General features: G+C 33.5%; 1 protein-coding gene across 3 annotated transcripts; it reads left to right on the top strand.

Moving 5' to 3' along the window:
- Positions 1–609: 609 nt before the first annotated feature.
- LOC127877742 (uncharacterized) lies at positions 610–14,548 on the top strand. 3 transcript variants are annotated; one of them, XM_052423930.1, is made up of 20 exons: positions 610–747; positions 2,780–2,886; positions 3,549–4,377; positions 4,626–4,740; positions 5,019–5,146; positions 5,313–5,378; positions 5,860–5,982; positions 6,360–6,482; positions 6,743–6,817; positions 8,908–9,026; positions 9,248–9,346; positions 9,635–9,715; positions 9,900–10,005; positions 10,117–10,698; positions 11,091–11,228; positions 11,344–11,426; positions 11,637–11,707; positions 11,982–12,623; positions 12,956–13,029; positions 13,151–14,548. In XM_052423930.1, exons 2-18 carry the CDS (start codon positions 2,782–2,784, stop codon positions 12,073–12,075), a joined length of 2,937 nt encoding a protein of 978 aa, XP_052279890.1. In that variant the 5' UTR covers positions 610–747; positions 2,780–2,781; the 3' UTR covers positions 12,076–12,623; positions 12,956–13,029; positions 13,151–14,548. The 3 variants fall into 3 exon arrangements, with proteins under 3 accessions (XP_052279890.1, XP_052279889.1, XP_052279888.1); XM_052423929.1 differs by lacking the exon at positions 610–747 and adding an exon at positions 853–973; XM_052423928.1 differs by lacking the exon at positions 610–747 and adding an exon at positions 1,102–1,159.
- The last annotated feature ends 8,035 nt before the right edge of the window (positions 14,549–22,583 follow it).

Below are 22,583 nucleotides of genomic sequence, written 5' to 3'. Positions count from 1 at the left end.
GCATACGGAGCAAAAAACTGGAGAACCACTCTCACCACCATAAAGAAAATCCAGGTCGTCATCAGGAAAATCCTAAAGATTCGATGTCCATAGACAAGATAACCAACGAAGACCTTTGGAGAAGAACAAAGCAGCAGCCTTTTGAAGACGTTATCTTTTCGATACGTTTGCGATGGATAGGTCACACCCTTACCTAGTCTGCAATCCTTTATTTGAAACCGCCAATGGAAGCGGGAGAAAGGGCGGCAAAGAAATACCAAGCAGATGGGCAAGACGTGGGGCAGCTACAGAAAATAATAGATCAATTGTGCAAACACACGTATAATTATGTAATGACGGGTATTTCATAATCAACTTCTATCGTAACAATCACTTTGTTTACATGGTACATACACTGCTTCACATATCAGAAAAGAATTATTAAAACCTTGGGATTTCAACATACGTTTTCTGTAATGTATACGGAAGGAGAATTTCGACTTAGCGAATAAATTGGATTCTAAAATTAGTATAAAAACGTTGATTAAAACAGTTAGCCTTCCCGCGGGAATCGAAACCGGGACTAACATATGCAAAGCGTGTGTATTAACTCTCTTTCACAGGGACAGTTAGGATATACAGTAGAGGTTAATATAAGAACAAATATCTTGTTTTGAATTTGACCATATTATCGTAGTTTTAAGCACATTCTCGGAGACCTATAGGGGTAACTGAAATGTACGAAATAAGGCACGAAGTTCATTAGAGGTATTTAACTTTGAATCAGCTATTCAATAAACGTATTACTCTTAAAAATAATTTAACTGAACAGTTACACGCCTTATTTGCCCTTGACAAATCCTGAATATTTGATAGATAAATTACAATTGTACTTTCGATTTCGGTCTAAAATTAGCATCGGGTTTTCATATGCACTTTTGTTTTAACTTGTAGCATAAACTCTTACATTTTTTCGTTAAAGGATTCCATACAGGTAATTTAATGAAATATTACTAAGACTAAACATAATGATGTTAAAATATGCGAACAATTGATTTGTTTAGTTCCGGTCAGGTATTAGATACGTATTTTAAATTTACGCTAAATAATATAAATATTGATTGAATATACAATTTTATGGAATTCAGTTTGAATAGACGCAGCTTTTGTTGGCATACAAGTAAGATATACAGTTTAAAGTGGTTATATAATTTGACTAAGATTTGTGAAAATGTAACAATGTTAACATGTGGAGGAAATTATGTTCTTGATGAAAAAAATTCAAATCGAAAGTAGAATAAATAAATAAAATAATTATTTCTATAATAATTCTTTATATCTTCCGCATTTAGCTGAATATAAAAATTTAGCTTAATGTGATTTGTATTGTTTATATTTCATTTGAACACATTTTAATGTGTTTTTGTATTTGACACAGTATGCGATATGACGTGCAACGCTCTCTTATATAGCGGGCAAATAATCGCACTAGACAACTCTACAATCTTGCTATACGAGGGTTTAAAGAAATTCTCAAAAGTTGGCAGAGAAAAAGAGATACGAGCAGTCATTTTTTCCTGTGATTTAAGCCAGCTGGAATGCAAACGCGTCGATTTATACAACAATTGCCTACATTGATTTAAAAAGCCTGAAAAAACACGATTTTTTTTATTAACTTATTTTAAGAATTCTATATATAACTTCCTCGTCACCGTCTATAAGATATGTTTACCAGTGTAAAGAAAACAGGGACACACCACTTAGGAAGCACTTTAATTGTGCAGTGGATCAATGTGGGACTCGCAAACTAAATGTCCCGGGTTCGAGGACACATTTTTAGAATGTCGCATGTAGCCAGACTCCTGTGGTATTAAATGAGCCGCGTCATTCGAAAATAAGTCTTATACTACATGCAGTAAAGACTCCTAAGTAGTTATTACATAAAGGCACTTAAAACACAATGGCGATTATAATGTGTTTCTATAATGTAGAGTGTTGAAAGTTATCCCAATCGCAGATGCAATCTGTAAGTTGGAAGTTTGGATACAATAAAGCACGTGCAGGATATCTACTGACCCCTCCATAGTTTATCAGTTTTCCGTTTATTGATATTGAATATCGATTTGATACAAGTGATAAAAATATAAGTGCGTTTGTTTTTAATTATATAAGCATTGTTTATTTGTTAAACAAGTTTTATCATATCTTCGATTTCGTTGATAACTAAAATATTTCGTTGAAAGTATGCTTATACTATTTTAAATCTTACCTGATTTTTTTATCTAGTACGGAAGTCTTTTTTGTTTATTTAGAAGTTGTGTGCCAAAACAAAAATTCATCTTGACCTATTCGGAAATTTTTCCTACTTTCTATCTCTGATATCGCTTGGTTTGAGCGAAATTCAAAATCAACAAACAAGCTAATGTCCTCTTGAGTAATCACCCGTTTTTGTTGACATTAAAACTTGCGATTAAAATTGAATTGTCAAAACGATATTTTGTAATAGATTCAAATCCATTTTTACGTGTAAGGCAAATCCATATAATACGATATTGAAGTTGTAATATTTGTTAGATATTCTATTTATGCATTTAATAACTGCGATTTCTATCTCCATGTGAGCGTTACATGCAGTACGACAATTAGTTGATTTTATCGTGACGCGTAAAAGTACATGTCATTGGTGTACCCGACAAACTGTCTTGTTTCGAATCGACGACCTGTACATTGTACTCCTATCTCTCTCTTATTGCAGATTTAGCATACGTATCACATTGCACGTGCTATTTTGTATTCTTAGTGATGGGTGACGAATCAAGTGTGGGTAAAAGCCCCCGAAATAAGAAACGTGCAGCAAATGATGATGGCAATGAGTTGCATCGTATGGTCCGCAGATTGCATAAAAAGGTTAGCAACAAGTTGGCAGTCTGCATTATTATGCATGTATAAAGTTTTTGGGGCATTATATCATATTGAATGAAGATTTTAAATAATCACATTTATATTTAAACATTGGAAACACTAATGATTCATCTAGTGATTGCTTTCTAAAATGATATTAGAGCTTTGTAAAAAACATTTACAGCCAAGTAATTTGCGACGTATTTAAAACAAAAGCACCATTCTACATTAAAACAGTTTTGCTTACTTCAACGTAGCTAGTGATTTCAATGCTTACTTCAACGTAGCTAGTGATTTCAATGCTTACTTCAACGTAGCTAGTGATTTCAATTTATTACCATTTTTGCTTATGGCATAAAACGTCGATATTGTAAGATCGTCAATACGCAATTGGTTGTCATTCGACCGTATGTTTTGATTTGATGTATATAAGAATATTTTGTTCGAGATTGTCTATAAAATATAACTCATAATATTATTCAAAAACTTGGTCAATAAGACTTTACATTTGTCCGCAACTGTTTTTTTGCTACAATAAAGTTTATAATATAAGTATAACTAATGCAAAAAATATATGTAGGCATTTTATTTGAATCAGAAATAACAGTTATAAGCCATGTGTATATATACACTATTAGTTCATTAGAGTATTCCTATTTTAAACCCAGATCGACAAATTAACTGAAAAGGTAGATTCTATCCAGAAGCAATGTATTGTAATTCAACCCAGTGATGTGAGAAATCATTCTTCTGAAAAGAAAGGATTAGCTGACCAATGTCCTGTTTGCGGTAACCATCAAGATATTTTAAAAGTTGGGATTCAACAAGTCCTGAAGACAGTACGGAACGTAACTGTCGATAGAGATACTGAAGAAAATGACGTAGAAACAAGTGAGGATAGCAGCAGCGACGATGATGACAACGAGGAAGAGGAGGAGGTGGAGGAAGGGTATGACGATGATGGAGATTTTGAGACACCAGCTAGTAAGAGGGAGGTCTCTATAATGAGGGTTGATGTCGCGGACAACGGACACATTAATTTACATTCAACACCTTCGAAGGAATTGGCAGATAGTCACAGTAATATTCAAGAGAGTAATACGCAGTCTGAGGGTTTGCCTCTCGGTATAAACACTGCGGACGTCGGAGCTAAATCAGGAAAGGGAAAACCTTTCGAAAAGGAAGACATAACTCGACACAAGGAAGACGGTACAGCGACCCCCACACCACGAAAACTAGATGCAAGTACGGCAGAAACATCAACGACTAATGAGAGCGAAAGAAGTGTCACAGAAGGACACACTACAAATAACAGGACAAAACCAACAGCCTTGAACTTCACTATTGTCTCATCCTCCAGAACAGATGCGCCTGATGCAACAGAAAGTTCATCAGATAAGAGACCTATGCCATATAAGTTTTTACGTAAACTAACAACCACATTTGAAGAGGATAATCGACACGGATACAATTACAGATATGTTCTCTCAGATAAGCGTACGTACTGTAATTTCATAATTCCACATTTACAGCCAAATTTTACGATTTTTTTCACCGAAATTTAATCTCTTATTTTAAATGAAAAAATAGTCATATCACAAAGATGATTATATAACATTAAGCAATAAACAGCTCATGTATTAAGGAAAAAAGAAAGTCGATAAATGTAAAGAAATGACATATTGTGTATAATTTAATTTCGTATTGCCGTTCTTTATACTCAATAAATGTTATTACTTGATCAGAAGACAAAGGGAAAACATATGGGATTGCAAGCTCAAGTAAACCAAATGTCTCGCCCAAAAGCCAGCCTCCAACAGCATCTCCCCTGAGGAAGTACCACGGCTCTGTTGACAACAGGTGTGTGTGCGTGTGTGTCTGGCGTCTTTTACTTTTGTAAATGTTTGCGGCTTTAGCACACTAGACGGATATATATCTTAAGGCGAAGTGAATCCATGCAATGCCTCAATAGCCTTTAATTATGAGTGATGATAATTGGTTAAATTGCGAAACATGATATGATTGAGTGCTGAACTGAATGTTGAAAATATTCAGCCAAAATAATGATAAATGAAATGTTGATAACTGTACGCACAGCTTATACATTTTTGTAATTCTCTGATGCAACTATTTTTCAGACTCAGTCAAGACACACGCGAAGTTCCTAATCATGGATCAATATCATTTTCGAATAGAGATTTAGTCTTAAACGGTCCGAGAAAAATCGAGAAGCCTTTCGACGAGCCGTCCAAGCCATTCGAATCAGGTATGCGAAAAGATTGGCAGTTGGTGTGATGAAAAAAAATGCTTAATATGCAGTTTCTTTTGAAAACATTTACAAATGTCACATATCCATTTTTATATAAATATAATTCAAGTTGGTTTGTTAGTTGTTCATATTAGTATTAATTAAAATTATGAAATATTTTCAGATACTAACGATGGAATGGTTACTGATGCTTTTCTGTCTTCATTGCTACAAACGTGTGCTGAATCAGGTAAAAATAACATGTATATTTATAAATCTGCTCTCAAGACTGGTAGCGTATTCAGAGCATAACTAGTTGTTATAATAGCTGTGATATTGCTTATATGTATCCTCTCATACTAAAATTTTGATAACATAAGATATTACTATACAGTTCAAGCAAATAACTTAATTGCAGTGCAATAAATGAGAAATAATATAAATGAACCGTGCTCTGTAAAAAGGGGGTTAACTGCATGTGCGTAAAGTATCGTCCTACATAAGCATGTGCAGTCTGCACAGGCTAATCAGGGACGACACTTTCCGCTTTTATGGACCTTTTCGTTTGCAAAAAATCCAGTTTAAACGGAAAGTGTCATCCCCGATAAGCCTGTGCGGACTGCACAGGCTTATCTAGGACGACACTTTACGCACATGCATTAAACCCCCTTTTACAGAGCACGTCCCAGCACGTCCCATTAATGATTATTATTGCATTTTTTTATGTCAAGCTGAATGTTGCGGTGATGTGAAGTCACAGGGCACAGATACTGCAATTTGCCTAGACTTGTCCGGAAGCATGGAGGGTGAACCTTTGCAAGAGGCAAAGGATGCGATCTTGCGGCTATTAGATGGTAGGGTACACAGTATTCATTTTTCGGTCAAACGAATCTTTGTGTAACAATTAATTCATAGAAAATTTAAGCTCAGTTATTTGTTTACTTTAATATATCCGGCAAAGTGAAAAAAGCTTCGCATGGCGAGGCTTGACGATACATGATTTTAAAATTAAAGTACACATTTTTCTCAACGCGTTACACAGCACTTGACCATTCTATTTTCGAGTAAGCTATATATATTTATTGAAATTCAGTCTCATCAGTTTCAATCGAGTCATATTTCCAAATACTCTGTCATCAACACTGTTTGACTTTAATCAATCTTTTATTACAAAAATAATAAGTGACGTTTTTGATTCCGACTTTGTTTCAAAATGCCAGAACATTTTCAGGAATTGAAAAGAACTCTATCGAACACGAGCTGGAAGAAAATGTTTCCTTGGTAACATTCGGCAAGAAGAATGCCGTACTACAACATTTGACAAACAACTACGATTTGATCCGCAATCAGCTCGGTATGTGGTATGAATATCCGTTTGATTGTCCGACAATGTTAACGCTATCTAAGATTTCGTATTCGACGTTATACTTTGTTTGCATCAAAATTGGGTTTTTCAACAGTAAATTTCCTAAACAAAAGTAACTGAAAGAAGCTGAAGTAGTTTTTGCAAAGTGTTTAATGTCTTTAAATAGTAAGACTTACATAGAAATTAATATTTCAACGTTGAGGCTCAATACCTCACATATAACATCATACGCTTTTTCTTTAACCTAGACAACCTTACCACTGGTGAAACATCGCCGTTGTGGCTGGGATTGGCACTGTGTCTTACGGAGCTGACCAAGCGAGGTATATTCACTTTTATAAAATTAAGCCGCACTTTAAGAAAACGTAATTCATGTGCATAAAGTATTATCCTAAATAAGCCTAAGCAGTCCGCACCGGCTTATTAGGGACGCTTCTTTCTATGGAGCACCAAAAGGGGTCGAAACTTTAACTTCTGCTGCTGAAAAAAATGCTCGAGCAGCATTTAAATGCTGCTCGAGCAGCAAATTACTGCCCGAGCAGCATATCGATGCTGCTCGGGCAGTAATTTGCTGCTGGAGCAGCATTTTTTTCTGCTGCAGCAGAAAAATCCTGCTCGACCAGCATTTATTTTTAGATTATGGCATCAGCCAATCAGAATCAGATTGCCGGTATTTTATGAAACACTACGAAAAAAAGGATCAGAATTTAATAATAATTGATAAAAACACAGATTATGAGTTTGTTGCAGTTTTTCTAAAGCTATTATCAGGTCTATTCCGTTTCTGTAGAGGAAGCTTATGTCGTCCGTTTGTAAGCTCAAATTTGATTGGCTGACGGGTTCAAGGGCTTATTCTAAAAATAAATGCTGGTCGAGCAGGATTTTTCTGCTGCCGCAGAAAACATGCTGCTCGGGCAGGAATTTTTTTCTGCTGCAGCATAAGTTAAAGTTTCGACCCCTTTGGTGCGCCATAACTTTCCTTTTATTTGGAATTGTGCGTTTAAAGTTTTTTTTTATCCCAATTTTACAGCGATTGCGGTTGATACAAGCCCCGTTAATTAAATTTCTGCTATAAACCACGGCACGTGTCGAATCGGGACTACTTTTTTCCCACGCACCTTCTCACCTGTGTGTGGTGTTAGGCTACGTTGTTTACAAATGTAGTTCCTTGTATATAACAACTAAATGTTATATTAATGTTATAAAACTTGTAGATTTGCAATTTAATATGAATTAAAGTGGCCTTTTCACAGATTTTGGCATATTTTAAAGTTTGTCATTAAATGCTTTATATTGATAAATGTAAACATTGGATCTTAAAAGCTCCAGTAAAAAATCTAGAATAAAATTAAAAAAGGAAAAACAAGTAGCCGGTACCAGGGCTCGAACCAGTGACCGCCGGAGTCCTGGAGTTAGTCTGAAGTAAAACGAGTTAGCCCTCTCGGCTATTCCGTCGAGTGTACACAGGTGAAGTATTTTAGACCTAATATAAGCAATCTTCGTAGTTTCGTAAATTTAAACGACAACAACAGAACTCTCCAAATTATTCAATCGTTTCGCGTTGCAACGCTTTATAATTTTTAGGTTTTCGAATCGTCAAAAGATACATATAATGGCTATATTGGACTATGGTAAATGTTCAGTAATACTGTTACCTCACAAATATCATAACTAAAACGAAAATTTGCGAATCTGAAACAACTTTTTTCAATTTTGTCAATTTACCAAACCGTGAAAAGATCCCTTTAAATTGTAATTAATAATGCACGACTCTTTGTCACAGAACGATATTCCGATTTACAAAAATGATTATTTGATCAGCGGTTAGTTTTGGAACGCGGAGTAATACACTGACATTGGTTACACTACAGTCATTATCAAAGTACGACAAACACTCATGAAAACTAATTTTGTTTAAATAAAAAGGTTCACTGAATAAAAAGTGGTATAAAAAGAATAATAGATTAGTGTTGATTATAGATCAAGTTTATCATGCTCGGCACGAAAACGAAAAAGCACTCGCCAAGGCTCGTGCTTTTTGTTTTCTAAGTCTCGCATGATAAACCTAATCTATAATCAACATTAACCCTTTATTCTCTCTTTTTCCTGATTAGCTTGTACGGACAGCACAGGCTAATATGTGACCACATGTCAGGCACGTGCATAAAGCCCAGACTTTCTAGAGCGCGGCTTAATTTTAGTATTACACAAAAGTGTTGGATTTTTCTTTCGACTTACTTGACATGATATTCGTTCAAATCATTAAATAATATCTTTTGAATGATTACTTGTAAAATTGAAAGTTGTTCGCTGGATTTTGAATTTGTATATGATTTTAAACTACGGCACAAGTCAAAATTGATGTTATATTGGTAATAAGTGTTGATACTTTATAGCGACCAATCAATTACAGGTGGGAATCTAAGACTTAACCACGTGACCGTTCGCCCAAGGATAATCGTAATATCTGACGGGTTTGTGACTGAAAAACAAAAGTTGTATGGGAAGGATGTCATGAACTCAAATGATATGGTTTGTAAATCATTTGTTATGGCAATCCATTTATATATTTAATTTCATATCTATATTTTTTCTTTCCGACGAAAGTTTTTTTATCAAACTGGTTTGACAATATTTCTTGTTTTGGTACAAACATACTCAAACGAAATATTCTGACATAAGTAACTCAATTGTTATATAAAAAGTCGTAATGCAAAGTGTGTTTGTATTTTAATATTATGCTCCTTGAACAGGCGAACCGAGAAATCCAAGAATTGCATGACCTTCTTGTTTCGAAATGGGACGTTCTTCATGGAATCGACTGCTTGCTCGTGAATCCAAGTTCTTGTCAGGTAAAATAAATGAATTTCAATTGAAAATAAATGTGAACAATATTACGGTATATTTTTTATATGCTGCCAATTTCTATCGCTTTGCTTACATTCGCATGTTTTATTGTAAAAAATTATATAAATTATATAAAAGTATGACATTTTTTTAATGCGTCTAATTATTATTCTTTTGTTTGCATTCGTCAGATTAAAAGATTACCATGCGGTTACGGATAAGATGTTAAGATGTTGCCTTGTGTTCTTGGCTTTAATCAATGCTAATTATTATTTCAATATGATATGTTTTAGGACATTTTGGCGAAGGTCTCAAATAACAGAGTATTTAACGTTGAACACGTGGATTATTTAGTAGAACACTTCCGAGTGCAGGTATGTTATCAATAAATGATTTGACATGCCATATGGAATAAGGTCTCTGTATCGGACGAAACAAGTACATCAGAAGTTAAGGAATTACATATTGATTTAAATGCTCAATAATTTTAGCGTACATTAATTTAGTAACGTGTTTTAATGTGTGCAATGTTTGTCAATGATTATTTTTGTTTTACAGATGGCACTGGACACATATATAGAAAATATAAAAGCCGGTAGACAAAGTCACGATCAGGCGAAAGAAGAACTACAGAATACTGATTTTCATCCTTTATCCAAGGTAGGTATATCTTTTAAAAATATGCTTTGAATATAAAATACAGCGTTAGTCCTATTACGATTTATGCACATTCTATACCGTTGTCATATTTGTATGATTGTGTATTTGTAGGTAGAGATGTCAACAAATATTGACAACTTTAAGCCTAAAGAGCAAGAGAAGGCGCACACGTTAAGGGAACACGAACGCTCTAAGACACAGACGGAACAAGCGTCCGTTGATGATGTTAAAACGCAGGAACACATGAAAACCACGAAAGAAAAACAATCGGATGGAAATTTTACCGAGAAAAACCGTATGGGCTCTCAAAGTGTGAAAACCGAAGGCACGGAAGTTCACAACAATCACGAAATGCTTAATTCGGCGAGAGACCTTACGCGCAATGTTGCTGAAGGCAGCCAAACACATGAACATCAAGCCAAGGCGTCTGATGATTCAAAAACCGAAAATGGCGCCAAATCGCGTTCAACGCGATCTAAAGTTTTAAAACTCCGCGAAGAACCAATTCAAGAAGAAAACATTCCACTGAATCATGCCGGATCCGAGGAAACAGAAGTTGACAAAGCATCGGTCGAAGATGAAATCGACGAAGTGGCTGAACTCGACTTTGCGACGCCTGTGAAAGCGAATCCGAATTGGGAGGAGGCTCGTAAACGTCTTAACCAGATTGGCAAAGTGATTGGAAAACGGCAGAATGGTAGTAATGTTATTTCATAGTTTTATCTTGTAAACTAACATTTTGTTTTCAGCTATTGCTAATAATAATTTCATCATACCCTAAAGATTAAATACGAAATATGAATAGACTGTAAATAATTCGAGGTTTGTTCTGAGAAAACTGGGCTTAATGTATGTGCGTAGTGTCGTTCCAGATTAGCCTGTGCAGTCCGCTCAGGCTAATTTATGGACGACACTTTCCACCTAAACTTGATTTTCGGTAAGGAGGGACTTCCTTGAAACTACAAATACTATAAAAGAGGAAAGTGTCGTCCCTGATTAGCCTGTGCGGATTGCACAGGCTAATCTGGGACGACACTTTACGCACATGCATTAAGCCCAGTTATCTCAGAACGCGGCTCATTTGTTCAGGATATCTGCCCATTATCTGGGAGAATGGCGACGAAGAAAAGTGTCGGTATGGAGTCTCTGGTCAGTACGACGTTAAACCTACAGAGGAGAAGTATGTCGACCATTCCATAATGAAAATCGGAGCGGTGGTTGAACGAGGTATTTAGTAAGCTTAAATACGCAATGTTGTTGCTAAGTTATTTTATATATCTAATAAGACGGACCCAAGAAGTCCACACTTATCTGATAAATACCAAATGTGTACTACTTGCAGGCCCCGACTGGAAGTGGAAGGACCAGGATGGAGGGCCGGGCAATCCCGGAGTAGTCACTAAAATTGATGGCAGCGTCGTTTATGTATGTGTCCATTTTGATGTTTATGATATCTTTACGATAATAATGTTGATGTACTTTAAGTTTGTTCACCAATTATCATATACTTTTTAACGTTTCGCCTGTTTTTTAGTAAGTTACTTTATCGTTATATACCAATTTTGTATTTACTGTTTTGAAATAAAGAATAACTGTTATGTATACGCATACTGTTCAGATAAAACACATTCACAGGTCCTATGGATTCACGGTGTACGGGGAAATTACAGCTACGGTTACAGAAATAAGTATCACGTAAAACTTGTGTAAGTATAATGTTCTGTTTACAACAACTCAACAAAATCAACAATATCATTATTATACATTTGTCAATAATTCATATGTTATTTAATCGTTATTCGGACATTGTGAGAGAATAAAACCGATTTTAGTAAACCTGTGATCATTACATTTGGCTTTCAAGAAAAGTTTTTTAAATTTAGGAATCGGTTGATAGATATGTAAATTGCATGTATATATAATTTGGAAATTAATAAAATTCTGCGTCATTTAAATAATTGAAATATTTTTCGTTTACAGCGAAAAAGTGAAAGGTTCGTATTTCTGCTTTATTTCGCAAGGGCAAAGTAATGTATCAAATTTTAGTTATGTCCATCATAACAACAAATTATGAATAATAATGATAATAACAATAATAATACTTTGTATTATAATGATAATAAAAATAAACAAAAAAACATTAGGATACTATAATAATGTTCGTTATATTTTTGTTTGTAAAATTAAACTTGATTTGACGAGTGTATATAACAAATTAGCTTCTCTCTGTGGAAAGCGGGTTTAATGCACGTGCAGTCCTCACAGGCTAATCAGGGACGATACTTTCCGCATTTATGATATCTTTCGTTTTATGAAAGTCTCCTCTTAGCAAAAATCCAGTTACGACGGAAAGTGTAGTCCCTGATTAGCCTGTGCGGACTGCAAAGGCTAATCTTGGACGACACTTGACGTACATACACAACCCCCCTTTCACAGAGAACGGCTCAAATAGAAGAAATACATGCATAATTATTTTTCGTATAAAGAGCCAACGGCGACCTGGCAGGTGTGTGACCCCCAGGGCATCTGGCGTCCGTTTCCGTCTGACCTCTCTTTGTCCACCGAAGAAATGTTCGAAAAGGCACCGGGGAAAGTGATGTTGGTCAAAATCCAAGGAAAATCGTAAGCATATTATATTATAGCAGACTTGGAAATCATAACCGAAATCCTTATGTGATATTATGAGATTCTTCCGAATGATACTTGTCAGAGTGTGTGTGAATCTTTTTTGTTTTATATCAATTCATAAACGGTATACATACACAATCTAGATTTGTTAATCTGCTAATAGAAAATTATTACTGTCGTCCTTACTGATCGAAATCGTTTATGTGTTGTTAATAGGAAGAGCACGTACACACTTGATTGAATCATTTAGAATTGCTTCAGCGTATCCACTGCAAGTATGCTGCATGCATCGATTGCTGATTAAAAATAATGTTCTCTTATTGCAGATGCAAAATAAATTTGAAGGAGATGACAATGACCGACTTGCAGACGCAAAATGTGCACCAGATCCGTAGATTGGGTTGGTACTTTACGTCTTTTTAGAATAACAATCGATGTGAAGAATGGCATGAGCCAAGTTATCTATGACTGTATGCATGTACAGGACGCGTTTACTTACAATTTCTTTCTTTTCATTTCAGATCCAGGGTCGAAATAGGGGAACTAGTCTGTGTGTGACCATGATTGTAAACATGTAAATTAGTTTGCAGATGATATAAAAATAACTGGAACAAACAAGAGGCCTTTATGACCCTTTATTACCACAAACTTAGTAGGTGACGTGCATTATGCAGGTATTGTGTAACGTATTGCTATGTAAGTGAAAAATATCCTAGCAAGTCCATGTGCTCTCTTTTATGTTATTGTAATCGCATCCGTCGTGTACGAATGCTATACTCGTGGAGATGTAAGACAGTATCAGAATGTGTTATAACATGTGTTTATCCCTGTTTGTTTTGCATGTAAAATGACTTTTATAATAATTGTTAAAGATATATGTTTTATATTGCACTTGTCTTTTCTTTAAACAGTTTTGTTTAAAAACAAATCTATTTTGTGCTCTGAAAATAAGCATTTATTTCTGTGTGTAAAAGGAAGAAATATTATGTAAACTAAAACAACATTAACAATAACCTTTGATGTTCTTATTACCAATCGATTGTGTTTTGTTTGTTTTATTTTTAGATTGTTTAGACCGAATTAATTTTGCATGTAAAATGACTTTTATCATAATTGTTAAAGATATATGTTTTCTAGTGCACCTGTCTTTTCTTGAAACAGTTTTGTATAAAAACAAGTGTCTGGCTTTTTGTAAAAATACTTAAACTGTGCATAAAAGTAAGAAATGTTATGTAAACTGAAAAAAACAACAACAAACTTTGATATCCTATCACCAATCGATTGTGTTTTTTTTGTTTTATTTGAAGTTTATTTAGACCGCAATAAGTAACAGTTTTGATATTGAATGAAACACATATTTACATAAAAATATGTGCAAGTAGCATCCTAAATAAATATTAATAATAAAAATATAATTCGAACAATGAAAATACCAGCCCAATCGAAAGATATCAACTATACATCTATTGTGATACAAAAAGTATATGTTTATTCATAACATAAAATAAATAAAGATGTCTAAAACGTATTAATTGATAATGTATATAATGAATATTAATTGTATAAGACATTGATGATAACATTTAAAAAAATATTAATTATTATAAACGCCTTTTAGACACAGAATATTCTTGTGAATGCATTTTCTTATGTATGTACATATAGATATATTTGAATGCTTAATGCTTTTCACTGGAATTCATCGCACACACACGATACATTCTTCAAACACTGATAATTAAACGTGGACTTCTTGTTGGGAAAATGTATCATTTATGCTGCTGAATAGACACATTACGTGTATGACTTGAATGAGACTGCAAAAAGGCATAAACAAATATAAAATATTAAACTGACTTTATTTGTGTTTATTAAAGCTGACTGTGAATTATATATAAAATTAAACATGTTGAAATATGCTTGATTGTATTTTGTATCACAAAAATGTAAAATAATGTTATATGCTTTAGGTTCTGTTGATGTGAAGTAAGTATTCGAATAAAAAAGCCGATTCGGTTTAAACAAGAAATCATTGCAAGCCCGAAGAAGAAACATGAACATGTAACTGAATACATAATGGTTATGTATTCGAGTTATTTTGTTTAGATTCACCTAAGAATTATATGCATTAAGTTTCTTTAAAACCCTATATAAGATATGCTATGCTTTAATAAGGAATGAAGATTGTTCCTTAATCCTTATTTGAATAAGGAAAAAGGAACCAACTTACTCTCCATCGATTCCGAACGTATTCCAGGATTCATGTCTAGGGCAGAAGGCAGAAACTACAAAAAACTGTCATTTATGCACTGAAGATTTTCTTGATGTTTTTACATTATGTCAGGTCCTGGTGTAAACCGCGTTCATCCTGCACCCTGTATACATAAAATGTACTTGAATGTTTACTAACAGATCTCATTGATATGATCATTACACAGGCACCTTTTCCATAGTACTGCTAATAAAACAATAACACTTGAAACTTTCATTACTATACAAATAAACACGTATGACAGTAATCAGTTGATGTTCTTTACGGGTTTTCACATAATGTAAAGAAAGGTCTTTCTATTACTTAAAACCATACATACTCAATACGTTATATACTAAATTAAATAAAGTAAATAAGTTATTAAAATATTAAACTTTCTGTGAAAATTAACTTAACACCCCATGATAACAGCATGAAAATTACTGGTGCAAACAATTTTCATGGACGAGTTTTTAGTTACATACCGTTGCACTAAACATTGAGTCTAGCTCAAAATAGCAATGTGTTCACATAAAATATCAATTAATGTACCAAAACATCTTTAGACAATACGTTATTAAGCAATTATGGTGTTACCAGAATTAGTGTGTTAATGTAATCATGCAAATTAACGCAAGACGGACATTTTCCTTTCAGGCATAATTACGGACGAGCCTGCACTCTTGCAATATTATATGCTCACAGAGGTAAAGATTTTATACGAGAACATTTCATGACAATGTAGAGAAAACTGAATTGAGTCTTGACAAAAAATAATTTTAAGTCATGGACAATATTGCTCCGATAACATGCATATTGCGAATGAATTCCACGGGTAAACTTGTAGTAATGTATTTATATTAAAACAGCACTTTCCAATTATAGGCGTGCTTCAAATAAACACGTTAAAATATATTTACGATGATCAATAATAAATTTATATCTGCCATGGTATTGAATTTACACAAAATACGTGCGATTTCGCGCAATACGTTTGCTCCTTTTCTTTTGGATGAACTTAAAACGATTACAAGTAAATGGTAACTTATTTAATTTAATTCTCGAAATGGAAGTCGTACATCATTTATACATCATTCGGCAACTCATGAATATATATATATATATATATATATATATATGTACACTATTGTTTAATAATCCACTTATGGCTGCGGATGTGTTCATACGCGACGTTTTTTTCGGAATTGAGCTAGATGTAAATATGCGTCAGGCAGTTTAGTACAAAATAGAATTCTGGAGCATGTGCATATATTATTTTGCCTATTATATTTCACTTTCTTGTCATGTTTTAAGTATGAAAAAAAGATTGGTTTATTCCCACCTGTGTGTCTGATTTGTTTTATAACAGATTACCCACTTGGGGTCCTTTTCTAAAACATGTTATTATATTGTTTAATGATTAATGGAAATAGATTTCAAATTTAATGTCATTGATTTCCACAATAACCAAAGCGGGATTGCAAAATATAAATGACACAATTATCTGTATGTATATTGCATTTTGTTGACATATATGCACCACTCCACAAACGTTATTCATGAATCAATAATTTGCATGGCCAGCATTTAGACGGAGATGCACCCTTTAACAACTATTTAACGCCGGTCAATTTACTTGACCGCCAGAAAAGAATCGCGCATTCCCAGAACACTCTTTGACAAATTAATGGAGCGAAAAACCTATAAAATAGATCACCCATTTAGTGCTTACAAAGACGATATAGACGTTGCATAATTTGCAATTCACCATCGGGATTTCTTAATAATTTAATAGTACCAACTCAATGTTGTGTCGACTTTTGGTCCACCGGCTTTATTTCGCGTGAAAAAAATGTATATGCAAGAGATATATAATTGTGAAAGTTTACAATTATAACATTATGTGTAGGTTATATGCTCATACATTTTTCATCAACCCGTTTCATATTGACGCCATGTACAACATTTTGTATCAAACAGAACAGAACAGAACAGAATTTTATTACACATAAACTTTACAGTTTCTAGTGTTAAACAAAATGATAATACAAAATACATGAATATAGTAAGTCGTTTTTTCTTACAGAAATATCATAATTTGGTAATGGATGAACTTTACAGCTATTTTAGACAAACATGATAACAGTGTATCTAGCTATATATGGAACTGCTTTAATATGTCGTTGTATCAATAAAATAAATCAATATCTATGTAAAGAACAAAAAATAATACAATTTGGATCACAGTAAAATGTTAGTATTACACAGAATACCGAATTTTATTTATACTTAATGTTAATGCAACAACTCCATCAGCATACAATAGTTACACAACATGATCAATAAAATAAATCAAAATCTATGTTAAGAACAAACAATAATACAATTTGAATCACAGTAAAATGTTAGAAGTACACAGAGTACCGAATTTTATTTATACTTGATGTTAATGCAACAACTCCACCAGCATACAATAGTTACAAAACATGATCAATAAAATAAATCAATATCTTTTTAAAGAACAAAAAATAATACAATTTGAATCACAGTAAAATGTTATTAGTACGAAGAATACCGAATTGTATTTATACTTGATGTTAATACAACAACTCCATCAGCATACAATAGTTACACAACATGATCAATAAAATAAATCAGTATCCTTTTAAAGAACAAAACATAATACAATTTGAATCACAGTTAAATGTTAGTATTACACAGAATACCGAATTTTATTTATACTTAATGTTAATGCAACAACTACATCAGCATACAATAGTTACACAGCATGGTTACATGCAGCCTATCACTTTATAGCATAATGTATCATAATTAATTCAGTCTACATTTATACATATAACACTACAGTTATACATATAACACAATTATACATTACTATGAATATAAACTTGGCGAATAGTTAGTGCCTCTGATATGAACTTGCCTAACTTGAACATTTCACTTCTACTTTGTGTGGTTAATAACTGCGTGAGTTTAAACATGCTAGGTCTGACTCTATAATAAGTTTTAATGTAGTTTTCTCTGATTTGGACAAATTTGGAGCATTTCAACAGAAAGTGGAATTCGTCTTCCACTTCGTTGCTGTCACATAATTGGCAGAGTCGCATATTTCTTTCCATTCTATCATATCTACCTGTCTGAATTCTAAGGTTATGTGCACAGATGCGTAATTTCGTTATCGCCATTCTTAGATTTCTTAACAAAATCGTCTCGAGATATGATTAAAGAGAAAAGGTTGTTTTTAATGCTTTATAAACAATGAGTACCCTCTTATCATCAATATCTCGTTTCCACTCTTGTAGGTATTCGTCGATAACTCTTTGTTTAAACAAAGACAAAAAAGTTGCCTCATTTATTTTTAAGTTATTAGACCACACATAATTGAATCCGTATTTACATAGTAACTCCCTGACCTTTCCGAACCAGTTACATTTATTATCATTTAAGTCAGCCAAACCTTCTTCCAGTATGGATCGTAATATAATGTTTTCACTTTTAGTTATTTTAAACCAATATTTTACTATGCGTACATATCTGTTAATATATAACGGGTGTCTACCAACTTCGCCGTAAACGCTTACATTTGAAGTTGATTTCCTTACACTAAGAACAGCTTTGCAGAATTTAAGGTGCAATTTTTTCAACTCGCTACACTTTGAAAAAACCCATATTTCGCCCGAGTATGTAATAATTGAAGAAACAAACGCATCAAACAACTGTAAAGCTACCTTAGGTGTACAACTATAGTTTTTCAAGTTTGATAGCAATATATTAAGTGCCTTTAGACACTTACCACGCAGAGTGTTAGTATTGAGATTAAAGTTCCCTGTATAATTAAGTGTTACACCCAGATATATAAAATCGTTTACAATGTCTATGCTTTCGTTACCATATACCCACCGCTCATAACGTTTGATAGCTCCGCGTTTGCGGAAAACAATAATTTTGGTTTTTGGAATGTTAACTTGCAAACACCAGGTATTACAATAATCATATAAACGGTCGATAGCCTGTTGTAGATCTTCCGGCGTTTCACCTATGACAACCATATCGTCTGCAAACAGAAGTATAATTAAACATATGTCTTGTATATTTATTCCCGCATTATGTCTATTTTGTAAAAACATTCCAAGATCGTCTACGAAAAGAGAAAAAAGTATCGGCGATGTTATCTCCCCCTGCCTTAGCCCGACTGCTATATTAAAATATTCGGAGTATGTGTTGCAATGTCTAACACAGCATTTGACTGATTGGTACATACTGCGTATAATGCGCAACATTTTGCCGTCCACATTCGACTTATATAACTTGAGCCATAAAGCATTTAACTATATGGAATCAAAGCAACGTTTCATATCAATAAAACAACAATACAATCGTCTGTTCATATTAACATATTTTTCAATAATTGAATGGAGTATGAAAACTGCATCTATAGTTGACCTGCCTTTTCTAAACCCGAACTGCGCGTCAGATATTACATCATTGTTTTCGCACCATGTCGATATTCGCTGATTGAGTATACATGTAAACAATTTTGCAAAGTTACTTAATAAGGTGATACCTCTATAATTACTAGGATCGGATTTATCACCCTTCTTATGTATAGGGATAATAATCCCTTCTGTCCAAGCTTACGGGAATTTACCTGTATTCAAAATGATGTTAAAAATCGTTGTTATATAACCAGCCAAAATATCGCAGGCTTCTATAAAATATTCGTTGAGCAATTTATCTAAACCAGGCGATTTACATTTCTTTAAGAGGGCAATAGCTTTAACTACTTCGTTATATGTTAATTGGTTATCAAGGTCACCTAACACATTTTCGAAATTTTCGAAGTCATGGTTCGAATTAAATTCTTCTGCATAAGCGTTATGAGTAAGATTTTCGTCCGAAAACATTTGCTGAAAATGATTTATAAAATAAAACGAAACGATATGACACAAACAACATGCTACCAGACATAGATGCGCCGCCAACGTGCTTTTGTACACAAAAGGCTTCCCATGGTTTGCAAATGCTGTTGTCAGCAGTGTAGGTACGAAACAACAAAGTTATTCATTAATGTATTATAAGAGTATGTCAGTATCGTTGCGACTTTGTGCTGAAAATTTTTCAATCAACTGAAACAACATTAACCGGAACAAGCAGGTGGCTAGAGTAGTTTGCATGTTTTATATTACGTTCGGATTATTTCACAAATATTCCTATTCCGATCAAAAGTCCATCAAACTTAATATCTATATGCTGTTGTATTTCTTGGTTGATTTCCTGTGTTTAAGTATCAGCAGATTGTTACCAAATAATAATAATGCGAACTAAATAATCCATTTAAAACGACAATTACAAACGTTGATTTGAGGACCTGACCTGACCAGGAAGTTTGTATCCGAGAAAGATTATATCATACGTTGCAAAACTATTAGGCAGGTAAAAACTGTAAACATAAACAAGGAAACTGAAAAATAAAACAAAAACGGGAAATGATTCCAATAGCGAAAACATAAAAATGAAATAACATGAATTTCTGTCTCAATAACTGAAAACGGGGTGTATTCACTGCAACATCTTTAAAAATACTATTTTGCCACTTGTTACATTATTTATGACCACTGGCCATCAATTTATCGAGCTTTTGATAAATTAATTTAAGCATTGGCATTTGAATGGAATGCTAGTGTTCATACTGCTAACAAAATACGCATGTATTTTAGAAAAAGAAGTTTCCAAATGACAACTCAATGGCTGTTTTATTTATGGTAACAGTTTATTGTTTGGCAACCAATGTTAAAAAGATTATATATTTTGGTGAACATGTGTCAGGGTAGGTGTATATATATTATTTATTTCACATAGCTAATTGCGAGTTTAATCGCATTGGACAACGATTGATTGATTTTAAAACTTTGATAAAAAGGCCTGTACTAATTGAACCATTTCAACACACGAATTTTCACTGCATAATATTAATAAATGTAAAAACATGCACACAATGCCTTTGATTTATGAATTATATTACTTTCTTACAATACATTTGAAGAATAATATATTTTGTCGAAAAATCTTATCAATTTTCTTTTTCAACGCCATGTGTAAGTTTTTCCAAAGTATATTGTTTTCTATGGTTTTTGGTCCCACTTGATACACCAATTAATAAAAACGAAAGTACAAGCCAATAAAACATGTCATAGATAATCAATTTGTACGAATTATTAATACAACACGAGTTAAAAAGTTTAATTTTAAGATCAGTAGCATGTCGTCAGGAGAGTTTCGCCATTTATTATAAAACTATAGAGAGGTAATAATAATCGAAGGTGTTCGGTGTGATTAAGTTTTGTCCCTCTGAGACAGCATTGACAGCGCAAGAACAAAAACGAACACGTATTCAATATTTTCCAAAGCATTGAACATGCACAACAAAAAACCCCATTAAGTATGTAAAACGGCTAGCCACACAATGCATCATGCAACAATATTCAAAGAAATACAAAAAAACAATACATAGAAGTAGATACGCAATGGTGTAAATAGAATATTTTTTGAATATACAAAAAAACGTTAATATATAAAATGGTGTATTTATATAACAAATAAACCTTCATACATAAAACGGATGCAATAAAACAAAATGTAACAAAAAGTGAACAATAAACATCATGGTAAAATTACACTTTTTTAGTAAACAAACATTATCTTATCTAATCACAGCTATGCATACAAAATCATCAACGGTATCGTAGTCCAAATTATTTTGATATTCTATGACATTTTGTGTAGAAACAGTCCCAATTTCACTAAAGCTTCTTACAACGACAATTCGATAACGTTCGCAAAAACCGGATGTTTCAGGTGAGGATGTCCGTTGTGACATATTCTGAGTGCCGTGTGGAGCTACAACTACGGTTGTTGGTGATGCTTGCGTAGATGCAATTGAATTATAATATGGCGGGTTGGTAACGGACTGGCTTGTTGAACAAGTTGTGGTCGGAATTGTTCCAGCAGATCGCTGTGAGTTTGAATAATTCAAAGGATAATCAAATTCAATTTCCAAAGGATATGATCCGTCAGCAGCAATTATGCTCCAAACCCATATCTCGTTCCTTAGCTCATCAACCTGTAGGAAATAAATGGAAACTTACCAACATATGCCACCACGCTAAGACACGATCTCTCCACAAAAGCATGCGCAATGCATGACTTATCATAATTCCAATTTGTGTAAATTAAACAAAATGAACCGAGTACAAAACTAAGTTATAAATGCTTACCCTTCTTTTCAATAAAATAAATAATATTGTCGATTTTGAAAACGAATTTGCTGCCATTTTCTTCATTGAATCAACCGCAGCCGGATGTCGATTGCTACGTTTATCCGGAAGCATTTCGAAAGACGGTAAACTGTATTCCACTCTCAGCATATAGGCTACAGATGCCATTTCAAAGTCCATAGGTTTGGATGCAAACGATAACTAAATTAAAAATAAAAGTGTTTGAAGAGCTTTATTGCCACCATGGAATATATTGCAATAGCGCTTTTGTAAACTAAATAATTAAAATAGGAAAAAAAACCAAATAATAATTATAATAATATCTAAAAAGGGCGAGTGCGATTCGTAATTATTTCGAATTTAATTATTCAATTGATTTTAAGGCTGGAAAATTTAAAGTTAAAAAAA

This window comes from Dreissena polymorpha, chromosome 4 (genome assembly GCF_020536995.1).
Source record: "Dreissena polymorpha isolate Duluth1 chromosome 4, UMN_Dpol_1.0, whole genome shotgun sequence".
In the NCBI taxonomy this organism is placed as follows: Eukaryota; Metazoa; Mollusca; class Bivalvia; order Myida; family Dreissenidae; genus Dreissena; species Dreissena polymorpha.
Note: the sequence above shows the minus strand (reverse complement) of the source record. Positions and strands in the feature narration are given on the sequence as shown.